This window comes from Mandrillus leucophaeus, unplaced genomic scaffold, assembly GCF_000951045.1.
Source record: "Mandrillus leucophaeus isolate KB7577 unplaced genomic scaffold, Mleu.le_1.0 Scaffold297, whole genome shotgun sequence".
NCBI classification, from domain to species: Eukaryota; Metazoa; Chordata; class Mammalia; order Primates; family Cercopithecidae; genus Mandrillus; species Mandrillus leucophaeus.
Window position 1 is genome coordinate 520,377 of NW_012103109.1, and position 25,633 is coordinate 546,009.

General features: G+C 46.1%; 1 protein-coding gene across 3 annotated transcripts in view; it reads right to left on the reverse strand.

Annotated features, from left to right (window-relative positions):
* The window catches only part of NTRK3 (neurotrophic tyrosine kinase, receptor, type 3), a 389,076-nt gene that overhangs the window by 50,379 nt on the left and 313,064 nt on the right, over positions 1-25,633 (reverse strand). For all 3 annotated transcript variants that reach the window (XM_011986286.1, XM_011986287.1, XM_011986288.1), the window contains 3 exons: positions 14,094-14,224; positions 6,346-6,518; positions 2,508-2,751 (listed from right to left, as the gene is read on the reverse strand). In XM_011986286.1, coding sequence (XP_011841676.1) covers positions 2,508-2,751; positions 6,346-6,518; positions 14,094-14,224 — 548 coding nt within the window. The remainder of the gene's footprint in view (positions 1-2,507; positions 2,752-6,345; positions 6,519-14,093; positions 14,225-25,633) is intronic.

The window sequence follows — 25,633 nt, forward strand, 5'->3', positions numbered from 1 at the left end:
TTTTAAACCAGATTCAGTAAATATTAAGTGCACATCTAGAAGTAAGTTTGAAGGGCCAGTTAGCACATTCTGGTCAGACATGGTTTCCTGAGACTCTAGTGAGGTCAGTAGTTATCAGCTTGGCATAATCAAACATCTGCCTTTCACAGAGAAAAACAATGAGCCATCCCTTGTTTTCATCAACACCAACACAGATCTGAGCACAATCAGACAGACCAGCAAACCCCATTAAACAAAGTGGAAAGGCAATTAAACGGTGCCAGCTCCAGCCAGACTCTAAGAAATCTATGACCCATGCCCCCCTTAGTAACCACACCAATGCCTCTCTTGGAAATGAATGAAAAATATGGTCTAGACACTAAGGAGAGACTCCTCTTAGATATTTTCTGGCAGATCTACCCTGGCCATCAGTCTGTGACTACTGCCACATCATGCCCCCTTTTCCATACCTGGGGATACTGGACAGGACAGGTGGCTAGAGAAGCTGCCCAGCTTGCTGTGGACACTCTATGCTTTATCTTATATTCTCTCATGACAGTACATCATCTGCCATTCTTTGGTTGTACCACAAACAAGTCACTTTCCAACCACGAAGGTCATTTCTCAAATATTCCATTTTTCTCCAAACTATTGCTAAAATGAAGTGTCTTGACTGATCTGTTTTAATGTCTGAGTGATCTCATTTAGGCCATCAGGAACATCCAGATAGAACTGATCTGCACCCACTTCAAATTCCCAGCCTCTGGTCCACCCTGCTCAGGCCAACAGGACAATCATATCTATTTGACTCATGATATGATCACTCACTTCTCCAAAGATGAGACAAATGGCTGCCATGATCCTGGCTATAGACTGAACGTTTGTGCAACCCCCAAATTCATATGTTGAAACCTAAGCACCAAGGTAATGGTGTTAGGAAGTGAGGCCTTTGGGAAGTGACTAGGTTACGAGGGCAATGTATTCATATGGACGAGTTGCCAGAGAGATCTCTTAACCCTTCTGCCATGTGAAGAAGACACAGCAAGAAGATGGCCATCTATGAATGAGGAAGCAGTACCAGACAATGAATTTGTTTGCACCTTGATCTGGGAATTCCCATCCTCCAGAACCATGAGAAATAAACTTCAGTTTTTTGTAACCTATCCTGTTTGTGGTATTTGTTATAACAGCCGAAAAGGAATAAGACATCCCTTGACCTCCAAAACATTGTCCCACACTCTCCTTATAACTTCCATCCAAACTCCTCTTCCTTTTGATGTCGCAGAAATAGACTTTCTGTTTTTTGTTTGTTTGTTTGTTTTGTTTTGTTTTGTTTTTTAAGACAGAGTCTCACTCTGTCACCCAGGCTGGAGTGCAATGGTGTGACCTTGACTCACTGCAACCTCCACCCCCCAGGTTCAAGCAATTCTCCTGTTTCAGCCTCCTGAATAGCTGGGACTACAGGGACATGCCAGCACGCCCAGCTAATTTTTGTATTTTTTAGTAGAGACAGGGTTTCACCATGTTGGCTAGGCTAATCTTGAACTCCTGACCTCGTGATCCACCCACTTCGGCCTCCCAAAGTGCTGGGATTACAGGCATGAGCCACTGCGCCCAGCCTTGGATCTTCTGTATTTTTTAGCAATCTGCCCTCAATCCGTTTGCAGAAGTTATCTCTGTGTCTCAGGTTGCACTCATATTTCCCCTTACTGAGATAAGTGATACTCATGGCCATTCATTCTTTCCCTGGAAATAATAACACTATCAGAATCAGTCAATAATCCATGGAAAAAAAGACTCCCAAACACTCAGGGAAAAAAAAGATTCTGGGAGCAAAATAAGACTCTTGTTAATGTAAAGCAGATGACTATATGAAGGTAAAACTGAGCAGGATGGCTCTTCTCACAATCAGAAGTTTTTCTAGGATCTAACCTGTCCTCTCTCCAAAGTTGGCTACAGATAACGCTTCCTTTCCTCATCTGTTCTAGCCCATTTGGATAATACTCAGCAATATATTAGCCATCTTTATTACTTTACTTAGGTTTCCTCTTCTCATCAAGATCTACCTTTGGAAACAAGGTAATTCTTAAATAGTCACAAGATAATTTCAGAAAATAAAATGTGTCATGAGTGAGGCTAGATCTGGGACTGGGTAGGGAGACATTAAACGTAGTACCAAGTTGGGTGTGTCTGTGTGTGTGTTTGGGCACATACATATACATGTATGAGTATGTTTACATGAAGAATGAGTATTGGAGCACGTAAGAACACAATGCATATGTTATTGCAATGTACAGATTACAGTTCAGTTAAATGTCCAAGAAGAAAGGAGGAGTGGGCAATTGAGAACATGCTAAACAGGTATATCAAGATGCAAGAGAGGCCAAAAAATAACTGTTGAGTGCATGTCTGGGCATGGGTGTATATATGTGTGTGCCAGAGTGACAGGGTTAATGGACAATCAGAAAGACATGTAAGCAAGGCGCTAGCTCTGTGACTGAGTCCTGCAGCTGGGAAAGTCACCTTACCCTGTAATAATCCGTGCTGTAGACATCTCTGGACATGCCGAAGTCCCCAATCTTCACTAGCAGATTCGCTCCAACCAGGCAGTTCCTGGTGGCCAGGTCTCGGTGCACAAAGTGCTGGGAGGCCAGGTACACCATACCCGAGGCAATCTGACTGGCGATGTGGAGCATTTGGGAGAGCCCCAGCTCACCCTTAGCCTGGCGTGGCTGTCCATCCACAAGGATCATTGCATCTGGCCCATGGGCCCTGCAAGAGCGTGGGGAGAAGGGAGGGGGCAGAGAGAAATCAGGATATCAAGGAGAAAGACCTTCCTGGGTCCCTGGCCTCTGGAATGCCCCACAGAAATAAATAAAATTTCCCCTTCCGTCCTGCCTATGGTCTATTTTTATCTGCCCCAAATTAGATTATGTACATGTGGGTATGGGTGAAACTCCACAACCAGATTCTGACTAAGATGAGAGCAGACATACTCAAATGGAAGAGGAAATAAACCTACTCTTTTTAATATTTCACTGCTTCCTAGGGTTTTCACAGTGCTAGATGTCTATTATAGAATAATTAGCAAAACAACAAATAACTCTGCCATAGCCCTTACTATGCGCTCTGATTGTTTTAAATATTGTAATTCACTCAACTTTCCCACCCCAATTTTGAAATAAAGAAATTGAGGCACAAAATGATGAGATCGCTCAGCCAAAGTCCCAGAGGTTCAGAATGGCCATATGTGAAATCAGGAAGTAGGATCTGAAACCAGACATGTGACTATAAAAAGAGAGCTTCTAAAAGGAGCATTGGGGGTGCTTGTTCCAAGATTCCCTGGCCCCGCACCCCAGGATTCTGATTGGCTAAGTGAGCTTGCTCATTTGCATTTCCCACTAGCTCCCAGGGCTGATGCTGGCAGTTCATGCTCAGTGGCACTGGGACACTCTTAACCACTCCACTACACTGCTTAGCACTGGGTAACTTATGGCGTTAGCAGTGCACAGTGGAGAGAGCCTCTGACCTTGAAGCATGGGTCTGGGGTACCCCCAGAACCCATTCCATCCCAAATCAAGGCCCGAATTTGTTATTCTAACACCTTACCTAGTCATATCAGTCACTTTTAGTGTTCACTCTTTTCTCTAGAAAGCCCAGTGAGCCGTAACCATACCCAGGGCCCTTATTTATGAAGTTGTGGACTAAGAAGCCCTGGTGTGCAGCAAGGCCTCTGCCTGCTTTACTGCTTCTCCGATTTCCTCTGAAAGGCACCATTAAGTATGAGCACATCCCTTTTACTGTCTCCAGTGGGCTCTGCCTACCTCACTCCTCAGAAGGAGGAAGGCTGCATCAGCTCTCAAGGAAGAGGGGTCAGCAGAGAAGCCCTCCCTTCTGTCTACCTGAAAGTGCAATCCAGCCTGCCTCTCAACACCACCAATGTGGAGATGCGAGAGCAGGCAGGGTCAACCTGCGGGTCACGGAGGCTGTGTTTGTGAGAGAAGCCAACAGGATGCCTCCCAGGAAGGGTTGGCACGGCCTGTTGCTAAGAGCTTCTGGCCTCAGAGAATTCTTTAGAAGTTCACCCTTGACTGGTAGTGCCTAGGAAGACAGATTAATGGAAGCTACTGGGAATCTGGTCAGTAGTGGAGGATAAAGTTCAGATTTTGCTGCAAGATTGCCCCAGGAAGACTGTCGAGCTTTGATTTAGATAGACCCCCCCATGCTGTCTTCAGGAAGGGATCCCATAGAGACATAGAGGTCTTCAGAGTGTCAGCAAGTCCTTGTAGAACCGTACTCACATGAGCGCATTCCCCATGCTGTCTGCTGTGGAGAAGGCAAGGCACTAGCGCTGCCCCTCACCTTATATACTTCTTTCTGTTTCTTTTGCACTCCTTTTCCTTTTCATCTTACTTTCTGCTTCTCCCACTCCTTACCTTTACTCCAGGCTCTCACTCTTTATCTCCCTTCTACTATCTTCTTTCTCTTCCCTTTTATCATGCATGACAGTAGTGCAGAGGTACCTAGGAGCTCTCCTTAACCCTGCTGGTGGCTCTTGGGGCTGGAGGTACTGCTGAATGTAAGGATACGGTGTGGTGAAAAGTAGGGCATGCCCCTTGGGCTCCAGGGGAACAAAAGGACAGGGTGAGGCTATTCTGAATATTGAGAAAAGGTGTTGCCTGGATTAGAAGTTACCATGGTTCACAATTCTCTTAAGATAGTAATAGTAATAACTTTAATAGTAGCTACCATTGGTTGATCACTGAACTACTTGCAAAACTTGTCTAAGCATTATACATACACAGTCATTTAATACTCATAGCAACAACCCCGTGAAGCAGTTATTAATAGTCATGTTTTCTAGGAGAGAAAATTAAGATTTAATAATGTGCTCCAATTTGCAACTAAGATGTGACAAATTCAAGATATGAACCCAAATCTGTCTTATGCTAAAGACAAAGTTCTCCAGGAAAGGAATCCATTTCATTGTGAATCCAGGTTTAGAAGGCTTCGAACATCCCACAAATACTTTCATTTCCTTCAGGACCATTTTTGCAGAAACCTCACTCATAAGCAGAGCTCCAGAGAGTCCTCCATTCCATTGCCTGGTACTAACTCATTTCTTTGCCCCTCAAAACCACAACACCCTACTGTATGTCCCACGTCAAGAGGATGCTTAGCAGTTTTTGGTGAGTGGGCTAAAGCCTCCTATAATTTACATTTGAACTTTGGAAATCTTATCCTCAGCCACAGAGTTCAATGAGATTCAAATTGTGGCGGTGGCAGAGGCCACACCTTAAGTATACAGGGCCTATGTGTTTAACCTGTTTCTTGGGGCCTTGGGTTCCACAGACCTTCACACGGCTGTTCCTTCCATATCTGGGCACTGTTTGGAAGTGGCATCTGCAGACGGCAGAGGAGTCCTAACTCTGCACTAGCGATGAGATGCTGTCTTCTCTGGAGAAGGGAGAACCACCCTTGAAACTTCATCCAGAACTTCTGGCTGGAGTTCCAGTCTCTTACCAGTCACATTAAGAGCCTTCCAAGTCCAGAGGATCTTGTTCCAGGCTCGGAGAAACCCTTCTTACAACAAATCCTTTCTTTTTAGAGTAGTACTATCCAATAGAACCTTCTATTGATGGAAATGTTTATACTGTGCTTCCCTGTATGGTAAAAACTAGCCACACATGACTAACAAGTACTTGGCTAGTGTAACCAAGGAACTAGTACGACTGAAATTTTAAATCTTATTGAACTTTAATTAATGTAAATCTAAATTTAAATGGCATAGGTGGCCACTGTACTGAACAGCACAGTTCTAGAATTAGCCTGAAGAAAATCATTCCCCTTTTTGTTTCAACCATCTCTGCCACCTGATGAATTGTAACCTTGGACCTTCTTACTCAACATCAAAAAGTCTCTAGCAGGAAGGATTCCAGGAGGGGTGTAAGATACTAGCCTCACTTTGCAAGTGAGAAACTTAAGGCACAAAGGGAGAAAGCTATTCGCAGCATCAGAGAAGGGTGGCCCTAGAATCTTGGAGTTGTAAGCCACAGGCTGTGGGGCTTCCAGACTCCTCCTGGACCTATTCCAGACCCTGATCTTCTTCTCAGTCCATTTTGGAATGAGGAAGAAGAGTATAGGATACTTACCATAGCATCCTCAACTTGTTTTCCCTACAAACTGGGGACAAAGGCCTGAATCTGACTGCTAAGGAGATGATGTATAGTAATGAGTGTATTCATCTAATTTCTCATCCTGAGAGGTAAGTGTTTAGAAGGGGTAGTACAATTTCTGGCTCCAGGGAAAACCCCAAGAGTTCGGTGAGACTGGGGTCAGGTGCGGGGGAAGACAATCCTTCCTTACCTGAGGAACTTATTCAGGTCTCCATGCTTCATGTACTCAAAGACCATGATGAGGGGGTCCCCATCGCCACACACTCCATAGAACTTGACAATGTGTTCATGCTGCAGGTTGGTGAGCAGCTCGGCCTCCCTCTGGAAATCCTTCCGGGCAGCCAGGGTGGGATCCTTCAGGGCCTAGGAACGATGCAGGACACAGGCGTTTGGCAACTACAGGGCAGGGGGCTGTCTTTTCTACTCCTGGAAAGAAACTGGCCCCACACACCACTGGGCTACCAATAAATATGAATCTAAATGGAATTTAAAGACAATGAAGCTCAATCTGAACTATGAGGCCTGACTCCTTCCTCCTCCAGCACTTTGATCCCTGCAGAAATAGAAACCCACTCTCTGACATCCACATCCTATGCACTCTCCAGTGATTTCAAACTCTGTTCATCACAGAGCCGTGGGCTTCCACTGGTGAGTGTACATGGCAGCTGGAGGGGCTGTGAGGAGGAAAGCCTGGCAAAAGCCCCTGCTCCTAAGGTTTTCTTTGAAGAAACTGTCCCACAGCTAGAATAAACAGTGTGAAAACCGCTGGCCTAATGCTTAACTTTGTGAATTAGTCACATGCTCGTAGCCTACTAGAAACTGGGCATGCAACACAATAAAGTCTCCTTGTCCTTTGGAGTCCTTGTTTTTAGATTGTGAAGGTATCTACATTTGCAGTGGGGAGTGAGAACTTTGACCTCTGGAAGGCACCTGTGTTCTCCTAATAGGGGTTTGGAGGAAGCAATAGGGTGGGAAGAGTGGGGCAGCAGCTACAGGAATGGCAATTAGTGGACAGAAATCTCAGATACACTCAGGGCCAGGCAGAGTCCTACAAAGTCCTAGTGCAGGATAGAAAGGAGCATCTGGGGGCCACCAGAATGCCACCATTCAGCCTCTGTCAGGGTGAAAACTCAAGTGTGAGAAATAGGTGCAAACTAGGCCACTTCCTGTAGGGCCAAGGAGGATGAATATACCCAGGTAGATTGTAAGTTGTACATGTGGATTTCCCAGCACCAGAAGGGGACTACAAGACCAAAGACAAAGCCTTTGAGCACATCTGAAAGACTTTGGTTACGGCACTGCCATGGGCACAGCAATGCTGGCTAGATGGACAATGGTCTGTGAAGGGGAAGGGCCCTTTCTGCACGAGGAGCAGCTTATGCAGGTGGGCGCCCCCATTTCTCCCTATGAGGCCAGAAGGCAAATGGGGCCAAACATTCAGTTGCTTCAACTGACACACTTTAGTAACCTCAATAGACACAACACAAGGTAATGAGGAAGTGAGTGTAACATTGGCTCACCATTTTCAGGGGAGTGACCATCTAGACAGACTAGAGATTGCTTTGCATTTTCTCTGCTAGGCATCTGGCTTTTTCAGGCTGACAGGTCCCTCCTATAGATCACGCAAGTACCAAAACATCTCCCTCATCAGACATCTTTCTCCTGTTCCTGCAGCCCCATTATCTGAAATCTGTAGGGCTTCCTTGGTTCTAGCACTGCAGTAGTGTGAATACGTCAAAAGAGATGTATCTAGGGGGTCCATCAAACCTCTCAGCCCTTAGCACACATTAGAAATGATGGACTGTTAGCGTGAAAGGAGCCCTAGACATCATCTACTCCTACCTGCTCATTTCTGGAGTTGGAGAAACTGAGGCTGAGCCTGTCCAGGAATCAGCTCACATTCACACTAATTAAATGACAGACACTTAGAGTTTGACTGGACCTCAGTACTCTCCTTGTGGACCTCACAGTGCCCCAAAGTTCAGTAGCAATGCCTCTAGGGTCATCAAGTGGAGGTGTGGTCTTCCAGCCAGAGATGAAGCCCCTTTCAACTTCAACCAGCACCACCTTCATTCTTTTTAAAATTTGAAGGCTTCATAAAAATATTGCTTGATTAAATGAATCTATGGCTGACAAAAATGTTGAAAGTTATCTAGCATAACTTTCCCATTTTACAGATGAGATAACTGGGGTTCAGGATGGGGAAGTAACTTGCCAAAGATCACGTAACAAGTAACAGCTTGGGTCTGGCGCCCAGGACACTTTCCTGCCTAGCACCCCTGCCTGAATTAATTTATGCGATAAATTAGTCACTAGGCAGCTCCCCAAGAGAATGGTGGGCAGAGGAATAAAAGGATGTGAAAGTATAGAGGAGAGGGTCAGGAAAGGGGTGTGGCATTGGCTGCCAGCAGAGTGGCTGGGCCCAGTGAAGGTGCCAGGCTTGAAGATAGGGCAAGGACATTTGATCAGCCCATTGCTGATTTTTACCAGACCTGATTCTATGTGTTCTCCACTTCAGCTCTGGCTGATTGCTCTGCGAAGCTACCTAACAATAAATGAATAGGATGTAATGTCCACCTACAACCAGAACAAAGACATTTGAGGAGTCAGAGAGTCATGGTGAGAGACATTCTCTCCTAGGGACCCAGCTCCCAGCAGCAGCCATGAGCGGAATGGGCTAGGTCATGGGTATTGGATGATGCAGAGTGATTTATTTGTGAAGAAGAAGAAGAAGAGGAAGAAGAAGAAGAGGAAGAGGAAGAGGAAGAGGGGAGGGGGAGGAGGAGGAGGAGGAAGAGGAAGAGGAAGAAGAGGAGGAGGAAGAAGAAGAAGAAGAAGAGGAGGAGGAGGAAGAAGAGGAGGAAGAAGAAGAAGAGGAGGAGGAACCCAGCATGGGTGGGATGGGAGAATATAAAGATTTATGTTGAATGCTGGATTTTTGAGAGGGAAAAGTAGATCAAATTTGGGGCCAGTCAAACGGCCTCTCTCCATCTCTTTAAATCATTCTCTCCCACAGTCTGGACGTCAGTGACAGCCCTGGGATATTTCTATTCTCAGCTCTCAAGCAGCACCAGCCAGTGCCCCCCTAGGCTGGCACCCAGCACTGTAAGGCAGAGATGGGTTCCTCATTCGGAAGATGAACACAAAGCAACCGCCATCACTTTCAGTCTTCCACATCCCTTCTCCATGCTTTCAAAGTGGGCTTTCCAGCTCTTGAGTCAAACCTGAAGTTCTTACCTAATTGGCCAAGTGTGGGGTATGGCAACTAGGGTTGGGAGCTGCCAGTGGCCCTGTCCCCAGGTATTGATGCAATTAGAACAGAGGTGACAGGAGGAGAATAATGAGGAGGGAAATAGGGCCAGTGACTCTCTGGCCCCTCTCAGTGGGGTCCACATTTAATATCTTCATGGCTGGGAAACCTCAAAATGGGTCACCAGTCAGTGGCACGGGAAAGAACCGATTTATCATAGCCATCAACAGTCAGTGTAGAGACATGCATCTTGCCAAGAGGTCTCTGAAGCTGGGGAAGTTCCTGGCTCAGTCCTTTGTACGGTATCTTTAGTACAAAAAGGAGAGCTAGAATTTGCCTTCCTTCTCTCCCTCTCTTTCTTTCAAAGTTTGCGGACATTTCCCTTTCTTATCTTCCCCTCAACATGCACCAGCTGTCATGTCCACTCTGCCTTGGGGAGAGGGTTTCAGTAAGGCTGTTTATTTGGATGGAAGGAAAATAGGCTAGATGGCAAGAACACAACCTTTCAACAGCTCCCAACTCTTCCTGGGTCATTCAGCATCTTCATGTCGTCCAAACCCTGCTACTCTCCATCTTACTGTCTTTTTTTTTTTTAGGGGGAGATATTTCAAAGGATGTTCAGTTTCAGATTTCGTTAATATCCTGAAATTCATTTTTATGATATATATATGATATACACACATTCCTAAATGTTCTAAATCCTAAGTGGTCAAACACACACACACGCACACCAATCAACCCCCTTTCATTGTAAAATCATCTTTCTTTTACTGACTCGAAATCCACTGCCACTTCCTTTGGGCGACAGTCTCACACAACTCTACCAGGAAAAGAAGATGGGTAGTTGTTACATACAGGGGTGCCCCTCTCTCATCTGTCTTCCTGGCTTAAAACTGGCCATTGGCTTCCCAGTGTTTATAGGATAAAATCCAAACTCCTTAACACAGTCATGGACTTTATAAGGTCTGGTCTCCCCATCTCTCTTTGCCTCCTCTCCTTGCACACACTCCTCCCGCCTCATTTATTACACTTCAGTCTCATGACCTTTCCGTACCCTCCAAGATTTTCTCTGCCTCAGGGCCTTTGGTGCTCCTTTGGCCAGAAAACTCTCCACTGAGCTGTGTCTACATGACAGCCCAGATTAGTTGGCACTGCCTATGACCTCTGCAGAGCATGAGATCCTGAATACTCCCTGCTAGCTGGATACCCAGGGAAATACTTCTGTCCCACAGAGGGGTTTACCAAGAGTTGTCTGTGATTGTTCCCAAACTCATTCATGACAACTAAACCTGCTAATGTAATTACTTAATGTAATGAAATGCTCTAGAAACCAATGAAATGTGAGTGTATATTGGGGAGTTTTTACGGAAGCTAGGATGAATGCTTTTTAAAAAACCTGCTAAAGGTCAGTGGTTAAAAATACTGTTAAGAGTAGAAGGAAAAAGCATAAAAACATAGGGAAAACAGTAAAAATCTGACATTCTGCACTCAGATTGTTTCACAAATGTTTTAAGCTCCTGCTTCAATTTAAAGTAATTGAAAGTGGAAACTGCGACTACTCAAAACAAAAACCAAAACACCCTTCAAGCCAAAAGGAACCCAAAAGCTGAAGTTCAGATATATTGGAAGAAATATAATGCTAAATCCAAATGACTAATATTATCAAAAACCAGGACATAAATTTCCTGAAGATAAATTAATTTTATTAGAATAGCTCAAAAAGATTTTTAAATAAGTAAATGCTCAAAAAGAGTGAAGAAATACATTTTCTAAAGAAAACAAGAAGGCATGCCACAAGAAGGGGGAGAAATAAAAGTAAGGTAACAAAATTAAGAACCGACTAGATATCTTGGAAATAAAATATATGGTCATTGAAGTGAAAACAAAAACCTCCACAGACAGGAAAAGCTCTAGACCAGATAAAACCACCTGAAGAATTCGTGAATTAGAAGACCACTGAGGTTCACCCAGGACAGAGTATGAAATGACAGAGAAAAAAAAAGGAAAAATGGGGGGAAGGATCTCATTCCCTCCTCTGTGAAGGAAGGGGTTGCCTGGATTTGAATGCTGTGTAAATGTTCTGTTTGTCTAATGATGATTTCAGAGTGGCACCACTTATTTAATAGTTCATGCATGATGTTATTTTAACATCACACTTATACTACACATATATGCAGATTATGTCCTGTACCATATTGCTCCCTCTCCCCAGCAGGCTATAAGCACCTTAAAAATAGGCTGCGGTTTCTGCTTCTTTGTTTGTACCATAGCAACTGCTGGGCAAAACATTCTTGCCAATTGATTTGGGAAAACTTTATCTTGGGTTGTACTTGTATGTGTTCTCTAGAAGTACAAAATCACTCTGCATCAACATGAGAACTAACTCAAAAGGAAGGGTCCTGCAAAAAAAAAAAAAGAGTGGAATCTAAAGAGGGGAGGAAGTAAGAAACACCACTTCCAAGATGTTCTCTGGAGGACATAGGCATCTTTTCCAGGCTGACCACTAGGCAGATTCACTGAGTGACACATGGTGTAAAATCCCAGAGGGTTCATCTCCTCGAGGTCCCCAGATCCAAGGAAAGAAGGACATTGTTTTAAAAGGATGGGAACAGAAACACATTTTCTGCATTACTCGTTCTGGGTACTGCCCCTTAATGCCAGACCACTCAGGGAAACATTTCCCAGGGTTTTCAGCCATCATTTCATTCTCTGCTGAAAGTGCAAAAATGTTCAGTTCATTCACCAGTCCCTAGATGGATGCTGGAACACCCCGTGGATTAGTGTCATCCTATATATTAAAAATGCCAGGGCAGTGCAGATCCTAAGTTTAGGGACAACATTAGAAACCTTTCTACATCCCTCCTCCAAGCTCTTTAAAGACACCCTTGCTCATCTGACTATCTCATGTCTGCAGAGACACACTGAGCAAGTTTATTTACAGGATGTACAGCAATAATAATCATTAGTCTTTTAGGATGCAGTACTCTTATTTATTTTCTAGAGCAGAGGTCAGCAAACTCTGCTTATTTTGGTAATAAAAAAAGTTATTGGAAAATAGCCACCCTCATTAGTTAACATATTGTTATGCTGCTTTCCAATAACACAGGCAGAGTTGCAATGGAGAGTTATAAGGCCTTCAACGTCTAAAATATTTACCTTTAGAGAAAAAGTTTGGTGACTCCTATTCTAGATAGTCAATGCAAGCTTGGCAGGTCATACATCTTGTATCTAAGCACATTCAGTAATATCAACATCAATGACAATGATGATGATAGAAACAAATGCCAACTACTTTTTATTGAGTCTTTACTAAGCCCCAAGCAGTGCATTATGAATTTTAGACACATTGTGTAATTTAATCCCCAATATTCTAAGGAGGGGATATTATTATAGCTATTATACAGATAAGGAAATTGAGGCCCAAAGAAGTTGAGTGTCTTGTGAAAGTTCCCACAGCTTATCAGTGGTAGAACTGGGATTTGCACCCAGGCTGTTTGATGCCCATGCTATGCCTGCACTGTACTGCCTTCATTCTTGAGGTCGTTTGCCCTCTGTGGACAGAAACAATCTGTAGATACACAAGACTAAGAATACAGAGACCCAAAAGTTGCAGAAACAAGAACTGCCTTTGTGATCCCTCAATGGTAAGGATCGGACCATTCTGAGGTCTGGGTGAATGTCTTCATGGGGAGCCATATCTCTGGCATTGGTTGGCCCACATTTCAGGACACTGCAGACTCCACGGTGGCCTCAGAAGCCTGCTCACTGCACGCAATGAAGCCACTCCAGACTCCAGAGAAGGGCACCAGAGATCTGTGCATGTCTCCATGAGGCTACCTGATTCTTGTTTATGTTAACCATGTTCAAAGATTTGTCCAGTATTGGTTTACAAAGAGAAGCTGTTGACTGCTGGGTGGAAGAGTCTGGAAGGGTAACCAGTAGTAGCAAAGGCCCTTCTCTCCTACCCCAAGCAACTCAGCTCCTGCTGCAAATCTGCCATGTGTCTTGGCAACACAGAAGCCCTGTGGTTAAGGGAGCCCTCCAGCAGCTGCCAGGAAGAAGTTTCTCCCAGGCATGCTGCCCCTTGGGGTCTGAATCTGAATCCCATGGGAAGTACCTAAGAATTTCTGCAACCTCCCTCACTATTCTCCCAGTGCTAACTCCCTGCCTCTCTCAACCCAACATCTTATTCTATATACCCTCTATATACCCCCTCCCTCAACATCTTCTTCTATTCTCAGTGATGTTTGTGCTCTTGGGAAGTGGTTACCCAGTCCTCCTTAAACAGCCCACTCTACAACAGCTCAACTCCTGAGAAATGGCCATGTGACTTTCCAGGCACAGACAGCACGTCCTATAAAACTACTACATGGTGGAGGGTGGAGTGTGGAGGGCCAGCCCTGGGACAGAGGTAGCCACAGGGCCACCAGAAAAGGACCAGGGTCATTTACAAGAATAAACTTGCTCCCTAGGAATAGCCCCCTTAATTGCTGCAGCCCTTGACCTTGGAAGCCAAAGGAAGTTGTTGTGGTCTCTAGGAAACTTCACTGACCTTGGAGCAAAGTCCTCTGATTGCATGCGAGAAAGCCAATTGAGCACTATCTTCTCAAATGGAGTGAGCCTCTTCCTTCCCTCCCTGGGCCCTCAGCCAGCCCTCCTCCTGGTGCCCACATGCCTCTGGGGTTTACCTTCACAGCCACAAGCATCTTGTCCTTGGTTGGGCTGAGATTGTAGCACTCAGCCAGGAAGACCTTTCCAAAGGCTCCCTCACCCAGTTCTCGCTTCAATACGATGTCTCTCCTCTTAATGTGCTGCACATCTGTAGGACAGGGACAAAGAGGAGGGCAGCAAATCAGTCCTCATTTGGTGACACAGGGAGACAGAAGAGTACAGAGGTGTAGAGTGGAGAATTTGGTTCTGAGCCCACAGCAGGCAAAGGCAAACTCTAGCACCCCAACTTTAGCAAAAAACCTGACATCCTTCTGTGGTTTGAGAGTATGGGCCAGAATCAAATTTCAGTGCTGTCCCTGAATAACTCCTAACCCCTCTAAACCACAGCATCCTCTGCTGGCAAATGGAGTTAGTAGTTAATGCACAGGATTCTGGCCTTAATTAGCCAGAGTTATTGGAGATAGCACAAAGCAGTCTCCACAGTTTTGTGCACATGAATCCCCTGGGAATCTTGTCAAAATGAAGATTCTAATCCAGTGGGTCTGAGAATCTATATTTCTAACAAACTCCCAGGTCATGTCCATCTGCTGTTGGTCGCACTTCGAAAAGCAAGGTTTCCGGGGTACGATCGAGAATCAGGTTGGAATCCTGGCTCCACTCCATTACCAGTTTTTTGAGCTTGGGAAAGTTATTTAGCCTCAGAGCCTCAATTTTCTCAACTGTAAAATGGGATTAACAAGAACAACTTCCTTGCTGAATTCTTGTGAAGATTAAATGAGAAAATCCCTATGAAGAGCTTGGCCCAGGGCTGAGGACAAAGTAAAGACATAGAAGACATAGACACATGCATGCACACATACACACACACACACACACACACACACACACACAAAGACACACTGGTTTTTGTGGTAACATAAAGGCTGTAGTGACCCCATCACAGTGCCTGGTTCATGACAGAGACTTCTAAGGGGTAGCTAAGATTATCTGGGGGAAACCTCTACTTGGCCAACCCTTCTCTGAAAGAGAGAAAGACCAATGAGACCACAAAAGGCAAGTTCAGAGTCCATCCAAGAATGAGGGTGTGTGCAGAGAGAAGGGCTGCCCCTGCCTCTGCTAATTTAGCAACCTAATTAAGGTCTGTCTGCCTGCAGAAAGCAGAGCTGTGACCTCAGCCCTCCCACCTATTTGGAAAGAATGCTACAAAGGAGTTGTACAAGCAGTGGGCTAGTGATGAAAGGAGCAAACCGGAGATTACTCACTGACCTTTACATTAATTGTTCACCAGGCAGAAGCCCATTAAATACCTGTATTCACATTACGAAGAGCATTGCAGAGCCAAAAAGTGGATTATCCCCAGTGACTTTGTAGAGAAATGAAAGCTGCAGATCCTGGGCCATGGCAGATCATCTCCGTAAGTGAGGAGACATAACAGGGACAGAGGGGCATGGCTGGAAGCCTTGGGGTACTGTTTTGTTGGTTTGGGGATTCCTTCAAGAATAAACTACAGGAATCTTTTTTTTCCCCCATCAGAGCCCTTTGTATCCCCACAGTGTCCCAGATGATCTGCCTAGTAAGGATTTGCAGGAGGAAGCATTTATAGACTATGATTTTCTCCTCCCACCATGACAGACCTGCACATTAACAGCTGCTGGTGACCACTCCTCCCAAGCCACAGGCTGCAATGCGGCTGCTACGCACTGCAGGACTATGCCCCAGTCTTTACAGGGAGGGGATTAAAATTGGTTCCCTTCTTCACACTTTTTGTCTCTGTTTCTCAGCCTCTGAGGAATGGTATTTGTTGACTTTGGTGGGCAAGGCTAAAGAGTCTCCCGCTGCAAGAAAATAGGAAGTCAGGCCCTCTCTCGAGGCCACCTGCTCCTGCTACCTAATCATTCCCATGTGACTAGGGATGACACACGGGTTCTGCAAGTTGAATGTCCTGACATGGCCTGGAAGTGAAGACAGGGCTCACGATGGCAGCTGTACAATGTCAAGCCCACATCTCTGAACACGCCGGGATTGGGAAGGCCTGGGAAGCCACAGGTGCTTGCTTCAAGACCGGGATCCTCCAAGAACTTGTGCACCTCACAGAACAACAATAACAAAATCTTGGGTCTTAGATTTCTCACCTGTAAAATGGGTATGGGGAGAACCGCACGAGTTTAACCTACCTATTACCTGAGCCTGGAAGTTTGTAAACCTTTAAGTCCTCCGAAATGTAGGCTGTGTTTTGGCATTTTCATTATTCTATTATTTTACGAAAAGGAGAAATGAGGGCCAAGTCAGGCATCCCCACCTGGTGACTGAGCTGGGCATGGGATTCAGAGCATCAGGACATGGCAGGCTTGCCAAGTTACTGGGGGAAGAGCCCCGTTTGGCCCCAGACTCCACCCTGATCCCACCTTCCCTCTGCATTGTAATAGGAGAACTTAAGAATGCACCAAAATCACCTAGATGACTTGTTACAACAGATTGCTGGGCTCCTCCACCAGGGACTCCAATCTAGTAGGTCCACGTTGAGGCCTGAGAATATGCATTGCTAAGTTCCCAGGTGCTTCTGGTGCAGGAACTACACTTTGAGAACCACTAGAACACAGCTTCTTTGGAGGGGTGGGAAATTAGCCAGCTGAAGAAGTTACCTTTACAACTTGGCCTAAGCAAGTACCGTGCTCACAGTTTAGCCATGCCTCACTTCCAGAAGCCCAGGAGGAGGTGAGACGTCCTGGGCTTAGCTCCAAGGTCCTCCTTCCCTCCCTAGCTGTGTGGCCCAGATTGAGTCAAGTCCCTTCTCAGAGGCCCAACTATGCATCCATGCAATGCAGATCATGCCTATCTTGCCTTCTTATGTTCTAGAAACATCTCTACAAAGGTAAAACAATATTATAGATTTTCCTGGGTCCCTAAGTCCAACTCTGGGCTGAGAGACCTCACTGCTTCCCTCAGAACACTCACTCCCAGCTACAATGAATGCAAAACAGGAATGGAGGAGCTTTAAAGAGAACCAGACTCTGTTTTTCAGCTGTTGTGCCTCAGTCACGTCTTGGAACCCGTCCTTCTCCTCTCCTTCCCTCAGCAGCAAGAATCACAACCCCTGAGAGATTCAGACAAGCCAAGTGGGAGCGGCATCCAGGGAGTGGTTTCCCAGCCCTCCCTCAACATCCCAGGAGAGCCTGGCAGCAGCTGCAAACCCCTGGTTGCAGGAGTGGGGAAGCTGTGACAGCTGTGAGCCTTGAAGGTAGCAGAGGGCAAGTGACCATATTACTGGAAGCTCATCTGCTCTCCAGGAGCATGTGAAAAAGGCCAAGCAGAAGCCTCCCATGGGCCAAAGTGTCTTCCCCAAATGTGCAAATGGACCTTTTTTCAGGGATGTGGAAATACTCAGGTGCTCAGAAGAAAATAGCCTTGACTCATTCTTGTTGTCTTCAGGGTGAAAGAATTTTGACACCAATACCTATGCTTAGCCCTGGGCAGGGTGGTGAGTGCTGGGAACGAGCAGAAAGAGGAATGGGAAATAAGCACAGATTTTATTCGACCATAAATTCTCCCCCAGGAGAAGACTGGTTCCTCGTCATCAGGATAAGAAGCTCCACAAGGTAACCAGGGAACTTTGGCAGAGACTGGCTGGATTAGGGCCAAACACATAAGGCAAATCACTTCCATGTGGACAACCCCATGCATCAACAAGACTGGAGACTCCAGAATACCATATGAGCAGCTTCTTTCACTGAACTTACCCAGGGAAAAGTAGGGCAAAGGGAATTAACTTGCACCCTATGTATCAACACCTACTGGGTATTCAACACTTGATTCTCATCATAACCCTGAGAGACTGAGAGATAAGTGTTATTACGCCCCTTTCACAGATAAGAAAACAGAGACAGGGGGTAACTTGCCAAATTCACAGAGGTAAAATGCGGACAAGGAAGGACTCTCTTGTTTATGACTCCCAAATCCGTGTTCTTCCCTTTACCTTAGGCTGCCTTCACTCTGTCCTTCCAGCTTTATGGCCACTAAAATGATCCAGTCCACAGATGCTTAATCCTCCATCTTCCACTACTCAGGTTTCCCTCACCCTGCTCATCCTGGAATTCTATGACAGCATCTTCCCAAGGGCAAGGGCAGGAGCCCCCACTGGAAGCCTTACAGAACAAACAAAGCCCTGGGGAGAAGGGTATATCTGGGGACAGAGTGAGAGAGGAACAGCCTCTGCTCAGGCCCTGGGGAATGACTGGAGTGAGCCGTTTCACTTCTGACGTCCATGCGTCTATTTGGGTCCCTGCTTCTGCATGCTTTTAGCTCACACAGTGCTGTTCAGAGCTGCCTCTGGTGAAGCTATCTGACCCACACGCCAAAAAGTGATGGATTTTCCTAAGAGGAGAGGGCATCAATCTCCTTTTACTGCCTGGCTGACTGGCCCAGCAGAGTCTGGGTCACAAGGCTCAGACATGAAGACACTGGAAGGGGAGGTAGGGAGGGGGATGAATAGCCCAGGCCGTGGGAAGACTTCCCAATCTCCAACAAAAAAGGGGCTGCTGGAGAAATCAGGGGGCTGCTATATAACAGGAAGGGTTCTTTGGGAAATTAAAAGAGTTCCTGGGACCTTCTGACCCGGCTTTTCCCTCAATCCTTTTTGTGAGACGGCCACCAACTGGGTTCCACCAGAGGAAGCCACCTGTAGATCTTGTTCCCACAGGACAACTGGTTCATCTGACACAAGAACAGAATCAAGATTTCTGTGTTTTAGTGGCTGCTCCAAGAATTCTTTCTCTTTAGTGGGGACCAAGATAACTATTCCATATGTGTGGGATTCACTTCTGGGAGGTCTTCCAGGTCTGCAACAAGCATGACCTACAGCAGAATCTCTAATCCATTGAGGTCACTGGTCACCTCTGGACAGAAAACCTGAGCCCTGAGAGGTCAGTGGGCAGGCAGGGGTTATCCCTCGTCCTACTTCTGTTCCTCTTGGCTGCCCTGTGGGGTGGGAAGGGAGGCATGCACATAGCTGCTGGATACACTAACATCGCTGGACACAGAGGTGACCACTGTCAGCTTCACCTCCCTGTTCTGGGAGAATGAAGGCAGGGAGGTGGCAGGCATAAACTGCTCAGCCCTGCTGACCAGGGAGGAAGAGGGAACAAAAACACCTGTCCCAAATGGCACTGCTGAAAGACTGAAGACTGGAAAACAAACAAACGAACGAAACAGATCTCTATTGAAATCTTGACGCTCTTACTTACTAATTGAATCCTATCCTCTCCATACCTCTAGTTCCTTATCTGTAGAATGGGAACATGGATATTGACTTGGCAGAATTGTTGAGAGGATGACTTAAAATTTTTAGATAATAAAGATGATATAAAATATCCAAAATATATTAGACATTTAACAGATGTGTTTCTTTCCTTTCTGATTTTCATTTCAACTAGGAGCTCAACACCTATCTTGCAAATAAAATCATGGCTTGGAAAGAAATGTGGAGAAGGATGATGATTTTCTCCTAAAATAAAATGGCACGAGCTTGCCCAGGAGTAAGCTGGCCCTGGCTCTGGTCACCAGCTCTGTCTAAGGCTGTCACCACTATGCCTGACCTCCTCCTCCTTCAGAGGCCAAAACAGTTTGTGGGAGGAGGTTGGTCAGACAGTGGAATAAAGACATCAAAAGGCAGAAACAGCCACCTACTCAAGATTGGTATTGATCAGTAGAGAGGAATCCGATTTCCCAGGGTCGGTGGTTATAAATAACAGTGATCCTGCTGTACGCCAAGCAGCAAATTCGGTCCCCAAAGGTGAGCGTGTGCACTCAGTCACACTCAGATTGCCTTAACAAAAATTTGTTTGCCACCTCGGTGCTTTGGCTAATTATTGTCTTGGGAACCATGTGTGCAGACAGGACTGAAACAGTCCTTCTCTGAAGGTGGTGACTTAAGAGGCTCAGAAGCAGCTCCCTGCCACCACCAAGCAGCTCCCTGCCGGCCCCTGGTGGGAGCTCCTAACCATCCTACCCTCCCCTCTTCCCTGGCTCATGTTGATACTCAGTTCCTAACTGGTTCCTGTCTTCATCACTGAGACCTCCCAGGTCTTTCCCTTGTGGATTCCATCTCGCTCTGCACTGGTCTCTTTTAGCTTATTGTTATCACTTTGTGCCCTTATTAACAATAGAAATAACTGCCATCAATTGAGCACTTATCCTGAGCCAGATACCAGACTGAGCACATGACATCTTTACAGCTCTGTCTTTTGTGTTTTTTTGTTTTTTGTTTTTTTTTTTCCTTGAGACGGAGTCTCGCTCTGTCACCCAGGCTGGAGTGCAATGGCACAATCCGGGCTCACTGCAACTTCCACCTCCCAGGTTCAATTCTGCCTCAGCCTCCCGAGTAGCTGGGATTTCAGGCATGTGCCACCACACCTGGTAAATTTTTGTATTTCTAGTAGAGACGGCATTTCACCATGTTGGCCAGGCTGGTCTCAAACTCTTGACCTCAAGTGATTCACCCACCTCAGCCTCCCAAAGTGCTAGGAGTACAGGCGTGAGCCACCGTGCCCAGCCCTACAACTCTCTTAAACATAATATGTTGCTGTCCCCAAGCTACAGATGAGGGGGCTGAAGCTCAAGGTGGTTAAGTAACTTTCTCAAGATCCTCTAGCTGTTAGAGGTGTCCTGTGGGACTCTAAAGGCTGCACTGAGCAGACTGTGCCACCTTGACCTCCTTTAATCATGACAGCCCCCTTCAACCCTTGCAACCCCTACTTCAGAGAGAGGCTTTGCTTTCTGCACTGGCATCAGTACTTGGTAGAAACCAATAACATCTGTAAAGAGAGAGTGTGTCACCTTATCCTGGAACCTAATCTTGCTACCCCGATTGCCACCACCTAAGCTCAACGTGAGCCACAAGAATGACATTTGAAGATAAAGCCAGCACCAGAATGCAGAAATCCAAGATCTCGCTGCCCCACCCAGAAACAGAGTTTCCAGGATCTTAGGCTCACCCATTGCAAGGTGAGTCCTGAGGGTGACTACATGCAGGAGGGAGGAGGGAGGTTCTTGGCAGGAGAAGGGGGAAGAGGAAACAGGGTGAGGAAGGGAGGATCTGTGAGAAGCGTGTGTTTTCGCTGCACTAACCAGACCCTAGGGTCTCTGCCTGCCAGAAAGGCTCAGAAGAAAACATTAATTCAATACCACACATTTAATTACACATGAAATGGAATGTCTTTAAATGGAAAAGAATAACATTCCTGGAGCTCCAACTGTGGGTGTTTGAAGTGGCAGGAGGGAGAAAAAGGGCCAGCTTTGAACCTTTGAGGGGGAAGGAGACCACCAAGAGGGCAGCGCCCTGCCTGAGTTCAAAATACAAATTTCTGCCAGCCCTCACAGAACTGCCCTCACACTTTCTCCTGGCCTCCTGGCTGGGTCTCACCTCATGCCTTCTATGAATTGCAAGCAAGAGGAGCTAATTGCATATGGTATTGCATAAGAGCATAGCCAGGCAAGCATGTGCCCTGGCCAGCTACAGGCCCTTTGTAGGGGTCTCCAGTCAACCCAGTCAGTTCTCCACCTGGACAGAAGAGTAGAGCATGGCTAAACTATTTAAACCACCACTCCTGCAGAGCCATCCCTGGATGATTTATAGACTATGAGAAAAAAGAGCATCTCCTGGTTTCCTGTAAAGGACCTTTCTAAGAGAAGACATTTTGAAGGTTGGAGATCTAAGAGAAAAACTGCAGAATTATTTTAGAGGTCTAGAATTTAAAAATTATTAATCAAGGCCAGGTGCAGTGGCTCACACCTGTAATCCCAGCACTTTGGGAGGCTGAGGTGGGTTGATTACTTGAGGTCAGGAGTTCAAGACCGGCCTGGCCAACATGGTGAAACCCCATCTTTGCTAAAAATACAAAAAGTATCCACATGTAGTGCTGTGTGCTTGTAATCCCAGCTACTTGGGAAGCTGAAGCAGGAGAATCGCTTGAACCTGGGAGGTGGCGATTGCAGTGAGCTGAGATTGCACCACTGCACTCCAGCCTGGGTGACAGAGCAAGACTCTGTCTCAAAAATAAATAAATAAAATAAAATAAAATAAAAGATTAATCAAATGAGTAACAATGACTTGGGAATGGATTCCAGGTTGAATGACCACCAGCACTGTTTGTTGCTATTGCTGCCCTGGGGCCAGGTTGACTCAGGACTTTTTACCTAAGGATAAGAACCTGGATCTTTCTGCTGGCCACCCCATGACTCATCCTTAAGCCTTCTCTGGATTAGGGCTTTCCTCATACATTCTTTTCAGAGTTTGACATCTTTGCAAAGAGGCTTTGAAGGGTGCTGGCAGTTGCACAAGTCAAAAGGCCAAAAGTCAAAAGGCATGTGTTGCTCAAGTTCATAGTCTGGGCCCAGCACAGGGCCTGAGACCAAGTAGGTACTCACCAACTATTTGATGAATGGGTGAATAAATTAAAACTCTCCCTGAAGCACTGCTAGAGACTTTAGCAGGGAAAATACTGTAAATAGGGAGGAAGAAGGGAATCTGGGGGAGTGGCATAAAGAAAGGAAAGATGAGTAAGAATGGGAAAAGATCCAGGAAGTTCCTAAGAACAGACTTATTTATGTCCTGGCTCTGAGGAACCAAGATTGTATTGAACCAGGAGAGTACTGAGACCCACATCCTAACCCTCAGTCTCCGGCTCCCCAGACTTCTAAACAAAGTGCCTCCATGTTCAGCTCTGAAGAAGCTCAGCGACCAGCAGGTCCCACTCTGAGGCACGTGTGCACCCTTAGGCTAGAGGTAGCGGTCTAGGACACCGAGACACTGTGTTCCCATCAAGATGAACACATAAATAAGACACCCTGCTGTTTCTGGAAGCAGTGAAGAGAGAGGATCAGCAGAGGACTGTCTGTTCTGGGGCAATTTCCAGCTCACGTTTCTTGACACAAGAAGTTCAGAAGCTGAGGCTGAAGTTCAGAAGTGTCCCTGCTCCCCAGTGCTACCCCACTGTGCTCCCGCCATGAGCTCAGACACCGACCAATACCCAGGCTCCCAACATCAGCCTCCGTAACCACAGTATGACTGCCCTTTCATGCCCACTTTCTGGTCTCCATATTCTGTTGGCCTTTCCCGTAGCAAGAGTACCTCTGGCTCTCATTAAGCAGTGACTGCTTGAGCCAAGAATAAAGAGCAAAAGAACTCCCCAAGGAGAGCCATCTGGAATTGAGAAGTTAGGTGCTGAAAGATGAATCTCAGGCTCCAACTGAGAATCTGTTCCTCCGACAACTTGCTGGGCTCCCTCTTTCCTCTGCCTCTTCTGGCCTGACAGTGACAAACTCTCTTCAAAGTGCCCATATGAGGGTCACATCCCACCTCTCAATCTCCCCAGAGGCCTTTCTTTTCCAGCTACTACCCGGGAATGCTGCCTCGGCCTCTCATCCCTGGCATCCGACTCTGTCCCCCAAGCCCTCTCTGTGATGTCACATTCTCACCAGAACACACACAGAGCACAATGTGCTAAAGGCTGTCCCTTCCAGCGCCAGAGCTCTGGGCCAAGACATAGGCTACAGGGCACTGGAGCCATGAGATGCAGCTCCATGCAGAAAGTCTTGGGGTCAAGAAGAGAAACACCTGTGAGGACCACAGGGTGAACCATAGAAAGGGAGACCAGAGGATCCCAGTCACCCATTCGCAGGACACACCATTGGCCTTGACAACTACCCACAACCGTGGGTCCAAGAGAAAACTGAATTGCTTCAGGCAGGAGAGGGAGAAAGGGCATTATTTGATCTGTATAAGACAGGCAGCAGCACCCCCAAAATACAACAGACACAAAGAAAAGAAGAAAGGACAGGAAGGGGACCTTGGGAGCAAACAACAGGATCAGAGTAAGGGGACCGAGAAAGAACATGGCTTTGGAATGAGGCAGAACTCGGTATAAATTCACACTCAAGGACACATCCTCAGAGGCGGCATTTGGCAATTTACTAAACCAGTCTCAGATGTTGTTTTAAGGAGTGAAATTTAAAAAATATCCACCTCATTGACTTGCCATGAGGATTCAGTGAAATTATGTGTACAGTCATACATTTGGAGCATGTTGAAGGAGCTAATGCCCATAAAAGTTTAGGAAGGAATATGCCAATTTCTTCCTCTCACCTGCTCTCTGCTCAAACCTGCAAGGATCCTCACTGATTATTGTTACTGTTATTAAAGTGCTTACTGCATGGTGTTTTGATATCTTTAAATGAAGTAAGAGATTGAGTGTTTAAAACATTTGGGAGGCACATAGTAGGTGCTCAATAGGCCTTAACATAAAGTATCTATGTCTTTAGGGCAGTTTTTAGTCTGATATTTGAGAATTGTGATAACCTGGCCCAAATCCCCAGGCTTCATCCTCACAAATGCGTTAAATAGATCTAACAGATGGACAGGCTGGCCATCCACTGTCCTCTGAGCAACCACGTGAGCTCGTGCCTATGCATCTGTGTCCTAGCTTTCCTCCATCTGGGGTACCCGTCCCCACTTCCACTAGTAGAAATCAACCCAATCCCCAACACCGGAAATAATCCTGTGTTATCTGTAAGATAGTTTCCTGATCTTCTCTTTCTCTCCTCAGAATGTCTATTCCTTACGGAAACATAGGTGTCCTGGGACCACCTCTGCTTATTTTGTTGCCCCCTACATAAACTCACCTCCTGGACAGCTCAGAGAAAACCAGCTCAAAACAACCTTGCGGCCTAACTAGAGAGAGTAAGTGGTGTTGGCAAAGATCAGCATTCGATTTTTATGTGATAAAATTTAGTTATACTGAGGCGTAAAATTCCAGTTCATTTGTGGACACAGGCCGAGCCCTTAGACTTCCTACATTCACCAGGTTCCAAAATAAAAGCTTGCTGGCCTGAAGAAGTCTGTTTACCCTCATTCTTTCCCCCAGCGATGAACTTAATGATGGAAAAGATTTTAGTTAATGCACAAAGGACCCTAGGAAATGAACAGGTCACCCAGTGAGGCCTTCCACAGAGACTTGGGAGGCCTTTCTGTGGAAAAGCCTAACTTTACTCTTGCTTAAAGCAGAAGGCTCAAACACCAGAGCGAAGGTGATGCCCTGCTTCTGAAGGGAATGGAAGGCAGGCCCAGAGTCCATGGAAACATAGAAACTAATATTCCCATGTGGGACCCTTAACCCTAAGGGTCTTTCTTCAAGAAAGACTTGGCCAGGTGTGGTGGCTCACGCCTATAATCTCAGCACTTTGGGAGGTTGAGGCAGGTAGATCACCTGAGGTCAGGAGTTTGAGACCAGCCTGGCCAAAATAGTGAAAGCATGTTTCTACTAAAAATTCAAAAATTAGCCGGGCGTGGTGGCACACACCTGTAATCTTAGCTCCTCGGGAGGCTGAGGTGGGAGAATCACTTGAACTTGGGAGGCAGAGGTTGCAGTGAGCCGAGATGGCACCACTGCACTCCAGGCTGGGCAACAGAGCAAGATTCTATTAAAAAAAGAAAAAGAAAAAGAAAAAGAAAGAAAGAAAAGGAAGGAAGGAAGGAAGGAAGGAAGGAAGGAAGGAAGGAAGGAAG